The 12,230-nt window shown below is 42.1% G+C and overlaps 1 protein-coding gene across 9 annotated transcripts in view; it reads left to right on the top strand.

Moving 5' to 3' along the window:
* The window catches only part of VAV3 (vav guanine nucleotide exchange factor 3), a 450,959-nt gene that overhangs the window by 427,532 nt on the left and 11,197 nt on the right, over positions 1-12,230 (top strand). For 7 of the 9 annotated variants that reach the window (XM_042251679.2, XM_042251676.2, XM_042251665.2 and 4 more), the window contains one exon: positions 5,676-6,720. In XM_042251679.2, the coding sequence (XP_042107613.1) occupies positions 5,676-5,762 (87 nt within the window). In that variant the 3' untranslated portion in view covers positions 5,763-6,720. Of the gene's footprint in view, positions 1-5,675; positions 6,721-12,230 lie in introns of those variants that run through there. The other 2 variants (XM_060412224.1, XM_060412226.1) reach the window with 2 other exon arrangements.

Below are 12,230 nucleotides of genomic sequence, written 5' to 3'. Positions count from 1 at the left end.
GTTGAATTTAACAGCTCTACATTATTTTGACTAGGAAAATAGGATTATCACCCACCTCATAATCATTCAGACTTAGTCCATTAGTCACTTCATTTTTCACTAAAACTAGTTTTCTGGGATTGGATGAGCTCTGATTAGAAATGTTATGCTCTAGCGTCTGGCAGACTTTAAAAAGTATCTTGTAAGTAATGAACCAGTCCCTAAAAAAGGTCAAAAGGAATCCTTTCTCAAGTTAGGTGCCATCAGTTAGACAGGATTCAGGGAAATAATGACAGAAAAACAACTCTTGGAGCACTCTAGACTGGCTCTGTCTGGAAGTTCCAGAATTTCTAGGCACAGTACAATGGCAGTGACCCGGACATTCAGAGACCTCAGAGCAGAAACAGAATGAACACAAATCACTCCTCGCCCTGTCTGCTAATGGACACTGGGGTCCATGTTGAGCCCGGGGGTGGGGGGTAAACCCCAGAATAGTGGACCCCCCTCTGCGGGCACAGTCCTGGCCCCCTCTCCAGCTGAGCAACCCTGGGGAAAGCACACAGAACCCCTGAATCTTTATCTCTGAGAATGAATGGGTTAACCAGTTGAAAACCATTATTTCTATCTAAGCTCCATGGTTTTATGAAGTTATCCTGAACCACAGAAGAAACAAACGACTTCACCAACGTATAGAAGTTTTAGAATATGCTAGTACTGAGAGGGATTGGGGGCAGGAGGAGAAGGGGACGACAGAGGATGAGATGGCTGGATGGCATCACTGACTAGATGGACGTGAATCTGAGTAAACTCCGGGGGAGTTGGTGATGGACAGGGAGGGCTGGCGTGCTGCAATTCATGGGGTCACAAAGAGTCGGACACGACTGAGCAACTGAACTGAACTGAACTGAGTACTAACTAGGATAGTCCAATCTCTGTTCAGCTGTACGCAAAATCCTTTGCACAATCGTTTCGTGGCTGTAAGTGGCACAGGGGCACATCCTGGGTCTGCTGTATGCACCATGGTACCCTTAGTACCCGTCCACTGGCACATCCGGAAGCCGGGGAATGTTCATGGGGTGAACAGGTCCCCAGCACTCATGTGTGCAGACCACTGGGCAGGCACTGGCCCTAGGTTCTGTGGCTGAAAAGCTAAATGTGCTTTGACTTTGACTCTAGCAGTTGAGTTCTGTGTGGATGGCTGCGACTGAACCTCAGAAACCACAGCTCCTTGCGGGGGCACTGGAGACTGGCCAGTTCCTGGCTGCTGTCATGACACCAGCCACCTTTCTCTCCTTCTGAATTAACTGCTTGGGTCTGTGTGCTCTGGACGTCACAGCACCTGGGCTGCCCCAGCAGCACTTTTCAGTCGTTACTGCTCTGTGCCTACAGGAAGCAGAATGCACATGATCTGCATTTAGTACGTTTTCCTTCTACCAATGATAAAAAATAAGTATCCCTACATTTGGGATCTACAGCTCCTGGAATCTTTTCAGACTTCATCTCACTGAATCTGGAGCAGCACAACCCTGAAAGGCAGGTAGGGCAACCTTCGTCTATGAAACAAAAATGCACGGGAACTTCCAATTTCTCAGAATTCCTAAAGCCTTTCTCCAGAGGAGTTTCTATCTACACTGTGGGCATTTGCTGACGTGGGTCAAGAGGCAGCACAACTGGGTCAAAAAAATCCTCGTACTTCTTGCTGTCAGCACATACTGATGTGTTTGAAATGTGTCAATAAATCTAATAATATCTCAAAGTCTGATCAGCAAAGTGATTTGAATGTCCTTGCCTCTATGAGGGTAAATTTTTTTTTTCCAATGATAGTTTAGTTTTTGTCTCCTCATTTGAATATTTTTAAAAATCTCATCTCATTTAATTCTGAGAATTCAAAGTTTGGTCACATTGCATCTTTGAATCATGAAAACTCTCATTCTGGTTGAACAACTCTTCTACACAAGAGGTAGAACTAGTTTTTAAAGCAATTTGACCTATTTTAATAGTCTAATCAAACTTTTTGTCTAAGCAACAGCACAGATTAATGGTCAAGGCCTCAGCTTTAGAACTGGGCTGTCAGGCTCCACCACATACTGGCTGTATGACCCTGGGCAAGCTGCTTACTCTGCTTGTTCCTCACCTTCTCTTCAGTTAAGATGGGGTAATGAAGCACCTTATTTCAGACAGTGTTCATGAGGATTAAATGGGGCAACATACAAACAGAGCTTTCATATATTTGCATTTTGGCCATTTAATATACAAAAATAAATGTTACAGGCTAAATTCAGATGTGGGGGAAAAAAAAAAACCTCTTGCATGTATGTATATTTGCCTTCGAAAGAATCATCTTAAGATAACTTTACACATTTAGTTCAGTTGCTCAGTCGTGTCAGACTCTCTGTGACCCCATGAATCAGCACGCCAGGCCTCCCTGTCCATCACCAGCTCCCGGAGTTCACTCAGACTCACGTCCATCTAGTCAGTGATGCCATCCAGCCATCTCATCCTCTGTCGTCCCCTTCTCCTCCTGCCCCCAATCCCTCCTAGCATCAGAGTCTTTTCCAATGGGTCAACTCTTCGCATGAGGTGGCCAAAGTACTGGAGTTTCAGCTTTAGCATTATTCCTTCCAAAGAAATCCCGGGGCTGATCTCCTTCAGAATGGACTAGTTGGATCTCCTTGCAGTCCAAGGGACTCTCAAGAGTCTTCTCCAACACCACAGTTCAAAAGCATCAATTCTTTGGTGCTCAGCCTTCTTCACAGTCCAACTGTCACATCCATACATAACCGCAGGAAAAACCATAGCCTTGACTAGACGGACCTTAGTCGGCAAAGTAATGTCTCTGCTTTTGAATATGCTATCTAGGTTGGTCATAACTTTTCTTCCAAGGACTAAGTGTCTTTTAATTTCATGGCTGCAGTCACCATCTGCAGGGATTTTGAAGCCCCCCAAAATAAAGTCTGACACTGTTTCCACTGTTTCCCCATCTATTTCCCATGAAGTGATGGGATCAGATGCCATAGCAGTCCTTTAAAATTGATGACGACAAATCAAACACAGCACATGGTATATGCGTTGTCTACTTCCACGTAACAAATGAGTCCAACACTTATCCATGGAGGACAACATCTATTTCCCCACAGTTTCTGTGGGCCAGGAATCAGGGACTATATTAGCAGGGGTTTCTGGCTCAGAGTCTCCCATAAGCCCTCGAATCAGTCACCCAGGGCTGCAGTCATCTCACAGCTCAAGTTGGGGGAGAATCAGCTTTCAAGCTCAGTCATGTGGGCCTCTCTACATGACTGACTTATAAGATGGCAGCTGGCTTTTCCCTAAACCGCACCATCCACGAGGGAGAGAGCCAGAGCACTCAAGGTGTAAGCTAGTCTCTCTATACTTAATCTCAGAAGTAACAGCCCATCACCTTGCTCTATTCTGTTCCTTAGAAAGTGAGCTACTAAACCACCTCACATTCAAGGGGAAGGAAGGGATTATAAACAGCCTGAATACCTAGACAAAGCGATCACTGGGGACCATCTTAGCAACTGGGTAAACTGAAGATCGTTTAAGCCAAGTATGAGGTTCACCTGAAGAGCATAGGTTACTTTTGGTGAAATTTAGTTGATTAAAATTTAGTTGTTTTTTTAAAAAAAAGAGTAAAAAAATAATTTCCTGTTGATTCCTTACGTCCATTATTTGTCATGTTCCAGACTCTGCAAAGGATATAGGTGATAAGAGGAATGACTCCTCAGAGTTCCTCATTTTCTGTCCTTTCTCATTTAGGAAATACCCTTCCTGGGAGTCTGTGCTAGGAAATGATGAGAGAAGGAGTGTTTTCAGACACAAAGGAAGTGGAATCAATCTCACAGTAAAAGTGAAAGCAGCAACCCAGTAGGCAGTGGAAATATAGCTGTTGAAATTTTAAAATTATAATATCTCCAAGTGTCGGGCAAATCATCCATTCATTCAGGAAATATACATTGAGCTCCTTTGATGTATTCCACCATTCAAAGGCTTTGAGGATACAACAAACTTGCCAGTTCCTACACTTGAGAAGCTTACCTGCTTGCAGATGATGACAAGCAATAAAGAGATACATGGAATTAGGTACTGAGAGGTGTTATTGAAGGAGGAAAAAAGCAAAATAAGTGTTATTCTTCATAGGGTGGTCAAGGAAATTAGTTTTGAACAAAAACCAAATTTAAGTGAGAGAGGAAAAAAAGATGTGAATATCTATGTGCTTAGAGTTCATAGAATAGTAAGGTCCAGTATTCTTGTGGACATAATCTTACAGACAGAGGAGTCTGACAGGCTACAGTCCATGGAGTGGCAAAGAGTCAGACATGATTGAGTATGCATGCAAGGTGCAGTGGGGTTGCAGAGAGTCACAAGGAAAAGAGTAATAGGAGATCGTGTCAGAGAGCTTCTTGGGGAAGACTGGGTTGGTCTTGAGGGCCCAGTAATGAGGGAGGTGAGAGCCACTGGAGGGCTTTAAATTGGGCAATGACATGATCCCATGTATATTTCAGAAGCTCACAGAGGATGCTATAGCTTGAGACAGAGCTAAACCTGGGAAATCAACACTCTGCCATTCCTCCATTGGGCTTCCCTGGTGGCTCAGTGAAAAATAATCTGCCTGCCAAAGAAGGAGACGCAGGTTTGATCCCCAGGTTGGGAAGATCCCCTGGAGAAGGAATAGGCAACCTACTCCAGTGTTCTTGCCTAGGAAATTCCATGAACAGAAAAGCTTGGTGGGCTACAGTCCATGGGGTTGCAAAAGAGTTAGACATGACTTAGCAACTCAACAACAAATTCCTTCATTCAGTTCAGTTCAGTTGCTCAGTTGTGTCTTGACTCCTTGCGACCCCATGAATCGCAGCATGCCAGGCCTCCCTGTCCATCACCCAGACTCGTGTGCATCAAGTCAGTGATGCCATCCAGCCATCTCATCCTCTGTTGTCCCTTTCTCCTCCTGACCCCAATCCCTCTCAGCATCAGAGTTTTTTCCAATGAGTCAGCTCTTCACATAAGTTGGTCAAAGAATTGGAGTTTCAGCCTCAGCATCAGTCCTTCCCATGAACACCCAGGACTGGTCTCCTTTAGGATGGACTGGCTGGATCTCCTTGCAGTCCAAGGGACTCTCAAGAGTCTTCTCCAACACCACAATTCAAAAGCATCAATTCTTCGGTGCTCAGCCTTCTTCACAGTCCAACTCTCACATCCATACATGACCACCGGAAAAACCATAGACTTGACTAGACGGACCTTTGTTGGCAAAGGGCTGCTGTAACAAAAGTGCTGCATACCATGCAGCTCACACAGTAGGAGTCTCTTGTCTTTACAGTTCTAGAGGCAGAAATCCAAGATCAAAGCGTGATCAGAGCCATGTTCCCTCAGAAGGCCCTAGAGAAGGGTCTGTTCCAGGACTCTCCAAGAGTTTAACAGTAGTTCTTTGGTTTGGGCACTAATTTCCACATGCTCCTCTCCCTATGCATGTCCAAACTTCCCTTTCATAAAGATACCAGTCATAGTGGGTTAGTGTCCAACCCTTCTGTAGTATGACCTCAACTATATTACCTATGCAAGGACCCCGTTTCCAAATAAGTTCAGAATTTGAGGTATTGGGAGGTTAGAACTACAACATATGAATTTTGGAAGGAGACAATTTAACCCCCTAACAGCTTTCTTCTTTATATTCTCAGATTCCTAAAAAAGAAACAGCTTCAGCAGAGACTGGAAGGGACAGGATGCAGCATGGGAAGAAAAAATCAGCCCTCCATGGACTGTAGCCTGCCAGGCTCCTCTGTCCATGGAAATCTCCAGGCAAGAATACTGAAGTGGGTTGCCATTACCTTCTCCAGGGGATCATCCCAAGCCAGGGATCAAACCCAGGACTCCTGGGTTGCAGGCAGAGTCTTTACCATCTGAGCCACCAGGGAAGCCCAAAGTGAACCAAAGGGAGGCCAAAAGCACACCTCTCAAACCTGTGCAGAGTCTGCATTGCTCAGGTTCAAGGGGTATAAACCAAAGACAAACTTTGTGAAAGTAGTTGCCAATAGAAACAACACTGCTTCTACACATGTATTCTTTAGCTTCTCAGGCCATCAGTCTCAAGTGAATAACTCCTTTTCTCTTCTCACCCTGGGTGTCAGGATCACATATTACCTTGCCAAGGAGAGGAGGGCTCTTAAGAAGCTTTTGTGTGATGAGCTCATCAGGAACAAGCAGCCTATTTACATGAATGAATGAAATGCTTCTGAACCCTGTGCAAATTAGACCTGAATATATGAAGGAGGGAGGGAAAGCGTGCTGAGGTTTTGTCGAGAGGCGGGAAAGTGCCCTCAGCAGTTATTACACTTAATGTTGAGATATTGTTGCCTGGGCACTATGAAGGTGAAAATTTACATTAATGATATGTGTTGAAATGAATCTACATTAGTGTGGAAAAGTTATTTTCTTTATTTTTCTTCAGGCTGGTCTACTGATACTACTCAATTTATTTTGCATTTTCCTTAAAACACTGGACAGAGTCCGCTTTTTGAGATTCTGCCTTAAAGATGACATTAAGTAGCTATCCAGGAGGATCATGAAGCAAACAGGGAATCAACCTTGGAATGATGCCTTTGCTTGCTGCCCCACTGTCTGAAGCCACTGAATAGAAAGACTCCAGTGAAAACCTGATATACTCTCTTGGGACTTCTCAGCACAGCCCAAAATACAATTAAAGTGCAAAAAGCCAAACTTGAACTTGTGATCACATAGCAAGTTATTTTTAAAACAGCAGTTTCAAAGCCCTTAAGATGTTAAAAAGTACATGCATTTTTTTCTTACCGTTCTATAATACAATGAGTAGGGAGATGAAAGAGCACAGGAGAATAAGGAAAGCAGGTTGAGTCTTGGCTCCTTTCACCAACAAGAGACTCTGAGTGGAATCTCTAGCTCTCTGGAGCTCAGTTTTCTCATCTGTAGGAAGAAGGCATCAAATTTCATGATATCCATGCCTACTTCCAATTAGCATTCTCTCACTATGTGCCAAGACATTTGACAAGTATTTTGCCAGGAGACCAAATTTGTAAATGGGTCAGAGAAGTGAAGCTTGAGCAAAATTGGGGTGTACAACTTTGAGTGGGAGAAGACTTCAATCAGTCTCTTTTTAACAGCCCTATTGCTTCTACCATATACCAAGTCAACCAAGTCAACCTTATCTCACCGAAATTATTGTAAGAGCCCGGCCCCCAACTGCAATGCCTCCTCCTACTTTTGCCTTCATCCAATCCTGATCACATCACCTCATTTCTGTTTTCAAATTTTAACAGCTCCCATTCATTCAATGCATGTATTGAGTACTGACCTATGTGCATGGGTGCTGTAGGTATGTGGTGGTAAAACACCACAACTCTCAGTTCTGGTGGAGCCTAACCTTTTATTGGCAAGAAAAGGGAGACAGATAAATATATATGAAAAATTCAGGAAGTGATAAATACAGCAAAGAAAATCAGAGCAGAGGAAGGAGATAGGCAAAGTGCTACTTTATACATGATAGCCACGGAAGGCCCCTCTGGAGACTATCTGAACACAGACCTGAAGAAGTGAGAGATGAAGCCAGTGAATATCAGGGCAATGCATGGCAGGCAGCGAGAAGAGCCAGTGCAGAATCCTGGGGTGGGATGTGCTTCATTTGGCAGGTGGATCTGTTTATAGAGTAAAGTGAGCTCAGGGAAAGGTGAGCAGATGAGAGCGAAAGCTAATCTTGAACCAGATCACCTGTGACCTTGTGGATAATGTAAAGAACTTTAGATTTTATTTTTTCAAAAATCCATTGAAGAGATTGGAGCAGCAAAGTGGCATTCTGAAGAATCATTCTGGCTTATTGGTGGAAATTTTACTAAAGAGACAAAAGTAGATGTAGAGAGACCAGAGAGATCATAAAAGCATGATCATATAACCCAGATGAGAAACAATGGTAGCTCATACTGGGATGATGTCACAGGATGTGTAAGAAAGTACTGAGATCTTGGATATATGTTGAAGTCACTGCTAGCCTTATGTACAGTGTGAATGTGGAATGATGAGAAAACCAGAATCATTAGGACTGAGGTCAACATTTTGGTTTAAATGGTGTTCAATCAAGTGCATGGTGCCATGCATACATGGTGAAGGGTGAGCAGCTGATTTGGGAAGGGAGATGAGAAGTCAGCTGCTCACTTGTACACACATAAAGTCTAAAATGCCTGTTCGTCACCTAAGCATAGACACCAAGAAGTTGGGTATGAGTCTGTGGTTTGAGAAGTTAGGAGAGGATAAAAATATCTGGAAATGAGCAGCATATTTGAAGTCACTGGACTTAATAAGATCATCTTAGCAAATGAATGTAGGAGAAGCAAGTCAATGACTGAGCCCTGGGGCACTCCAGCATTTACAGGTTGGGTAGAAGACCCTAGCATTGGAGATAAGTCACAGGAGCCCATTCACAGACTTTTTCCACAACTACTCATGTACCTGCATCTGCACCAACATCCTTCCCTCTTGATATTACATGAACTATCCATGCTCCTGTCCAAAGCCCACCAGTTCACTTACACATAGAATCCCATTCCTCTCCTGTCCTCAAAGACATCACTCCAGTGATTATCTCTCTCCATTCAGAAAATTCAGGTTTCATTTCTTTATCAGACCCTTCCCATCAAGATATAAATTTCTTAAAAAAATAAAGCTCCTTTGCACCCCATATCTCCCTTTAGCTACTTTCCATTTTATGTCTCCTCTAAAGCAACGTTCCTCAAAACAGTTAAAGTTGCTACCATTAATACTTCTTCCAGTGTCTCTTGAACCTACTCCAGTCTGATCTTTGACCTCAAGACTCCACCAAAACTTCCTCTAAAATCTTCCACATTACTAGGAAACCAAACCCAACAATACATTAAAAGGATCACATGTCATGATCAAGTGGGATTTATCTTAGGGCTTACCTTAGGGCTGTAAGGATATTTCAATATCTCATTATCAGAGAAATGCAAATCAAGACCACAATGAGGTACCATTTCACACCAGTCAGAATGGCTGCAATCCAAAAGTCCACAAGCTGGAGAGGGTGTGGAGAAAAGGGAACCCTCTTACACTGTTGGTGGGAATGCAAACTAGTACAGCCACTATGGAGAACAGTGTGGAGATTCCTTAAAAAAATTGCAAATAGAACTGCCTTATGACCCAGCAATCCAACTGCTGGGCATACACACTGAGGAAACCAGAATCGAAAGAGACACGTGTACCCCAATGTTCATTGCAGCACTGTTTATAATAGCCAGGACATGGAAACAACCTAGATGTCCATCAGCAGATGAATGGATAAGAAAGCTGTGGTACATATACACAATGGAGTATTACTCAGCCATTAAAAAGAATTCATTTGAATCCATTCTGATGAGATGGATGAAACTGGAGCCGATTATACAGAGTGAAGTAAGCCAGAAAGGAAAACACCAATACAGTATACTAACACATATATATGGAATTTAGAAAGATGGCAATGATAACCCTATATGCGAAACAGCAAAAGAGACACAGATGTAAAGAACAGACTTTTGGACTCTGTGGGAGAGGGAGAGGGTGGGATGATTTGGGAGAATGGCATTGAAACATGTATAATATCATGTAAGAAACAAATCGCTAGTCTAGGTTCGATACAGGATACAGGATGCTTGGGGCTGGTGCACTGGGATGACCCAGAGAGATGATATGGGGAGGAAGGTGGGAGGGGGGTTCAGGGTTGGGAACTCATGTACACCTGTGGTAGATTCATGTCAATGTATGGCAAAACCAATACAGTACTGTAAAGTAAAATAAAGTAAAAATAAAAATTTAAAAAAAAATCTTAAAAAAAATCCATCACCCATTTATGATAAAAACTCCAGAAAGTGGGCATGGAGAGAGCCTACTTCAATGTAATAAAGGCCATATATGACAAACCCATGGCTAACATCATATTCAGTGGCGAAAGCATATCCTCTAAGATCAGGAACAAGACAAGAATGTCCATTCTCACCATGTTTATTCAACACAGTTTTGGAAGTCATAGCTACAGCAATAAGAGAAGAAAAAATAAAATGAATCCAAACTGAAAAAGGAGTAAAACTGTCACTGTTTGCAGGTAACATGATACTATACGTAGAAAATCCTGAAGCAAGTAGAGCTTATTAATGAATCTGATAAAGTTGCAGGCTGCAAAATTAATACTCAAATCTCTTGCATACTATACAATAAACCAACCTAAAAGACTTTATAGAAATAACACCAAAAAAAAAAAAAAGGAAAAAAAATGTCCTTTTCATCATAGGAGACTGGAATGCAAAAGTAGGAAATCAAGAGATAACTGGAGTAACAGGCAAGTTTGGCCTTGGAGTACAAAATGAAGCAGGACAATGGCTATCACAGTTTTACCAAGAGAATGCACTGGGCACAGCAAACACCCTCTTCCAACAACATAAGAGACAACTCTACACATGGACATCACCACATGGTCAATACTGAAATCAGATTGATTATATTCTTTGCAGCCAAAGATGGAGAAGCTCTATACAGTCAGCAAAAGCAGGCCTGGGTTTTTGATCTGACTGCGGCTCAGATCATGAACTCCTTATTGCAAAATTCAGACTTAAATTGAAGAAAGTAAGGAAAACCACTAGACTATTCAGGTATGATCTAAATCAAATCCCTTACGATTGTACAATGGAAATGACAAATAGATTCAAGGGATTAGATCTGATAGACAGAGTGCCTGAAGAACTATGGACAGAGGGTCATAACATTTTATGGGAGGCAGTGATCAAAACCATCTCCAAGAAAAAGAAATGCAAAAGGCAAAATGGTCATCTGAGGAGGCCTTACAAATAGCTGAGAAAAGAAATTAAGCAAAAGGCAAAGGACAAAAGGAATATACACCCATCTGAACGCAGAGTTCCAAAGAATAGCATGGAGAGATAAGAAAGTCTTAAGGGAACAACGTAAAGAAATAGAGGAAAACAATAGAATGGGAAAGACCAGAGATCTCGTCAAGAAAATTAATGGTACCAAGGGAACATTTCATGAGAAGATGAGCAGAATAAAGGACAGGAATGGCAAGGTCCTAATAGAAGCAGAAGATATTAACAAGAGGGGCAAGAATACACAGAAGAACTCTACAAAATTGTCTAATGACTTGGAAAACCATGATGGTGTGGTCAGCCATCTAGAGCCAGACATCCTATAGTGTGAAGTCAAGTGGGCCTTAGAATGCATTACTATGAGCAGAGATAGTGGAGGTGATGGAATTCCAGCTAAGCTATTTCAAATCCTAAAAGATGATGCTGTGAAAACGCTGCACTCATTATGCCAGCAAATTTGGAAAACTCAATAGTGGCCATAGGACTGGAAAAGGTCAGTTTTCATTTCAATCCCAAAGAAGGGCAATGCCAAAGAATTTTATTTTTTTTATTTTTTTTTTACACTTCATAAATGTTTTTTTAATAAAACAATGGATAATGAATTACACTGTTTTGGATACACGGAACTGAACTGAAACATTTTTGGATTAAATAGACACTTATTTTCACCTATTAGACATACACTTATTTTCACCTATTAGACAGAAAGTATTCTTATTTTTTTTTAAACTGGACTTTTTTATTTTTATTTTTTTAATTTTAAAATCTTTAATTCTTACATGCATTCCCAAACATGAACCCCTCTCCCACCTCTCTCCCCATAACATCTCTCTGGGTCATCCCCATGCACCAGCCCCAAGCATGCTGTATCCTGCGTCAGACATAGACTGGCAATTCAATTCTTACATGATAGTATACATGTTAGAATGCCATTCTCCCAAATCATCCCACCCTCTCCCTCTCCCTCTTGAGTCCAAAAGTCCGTTATACACATCTGTGTCTCTTTTGCTGTCTTGCATACAGGGTCGTCATTGCCATCTTCCTAAATTCCATATATATGTGTTAGTATACTGTATTGGTGTTTTTCTTTCTGGCTTACTTCACTCTGTATAATCGGCTCCAGTTTCATCCATCTTATCAGAACTGATTCAAATGAATTCTTTTTTAACGGCTGAGTAATTCTCCATTGTGTATATGTACCACAGCTTTCTTATCCATTCATCTGCTGATGGACATCTAGGTTGTTTCCATGTCCTGGCTATTATAAACAGTGCTGCGATGAACATTGGGGTACATGTGTCTCTTTCAATTCTGGTTTCCTCAGTGTGTATGCCCAGC

This window comes from Ovis aries, chromosome 1 (assembly GCF_016772045.2).
Source record: "Ovis aries strain OAR_USU_Benz2616 breed Rambouillet chromosome 1, ARS-UI_Ramb_v3.0, whole genome shotgun sequence".
Classification (NCBI taxonomy): Eukaryota; Metazoa; Chordata; class Mammalia; order Artiodactyla; family Bovidae; genus Ovis; species Ovis aries.
The sequence above is the reverse complement of the archived record's forward strand: the minus strand, read 5'-3'. Positions and strand labels throughout refer to the sequence as shown.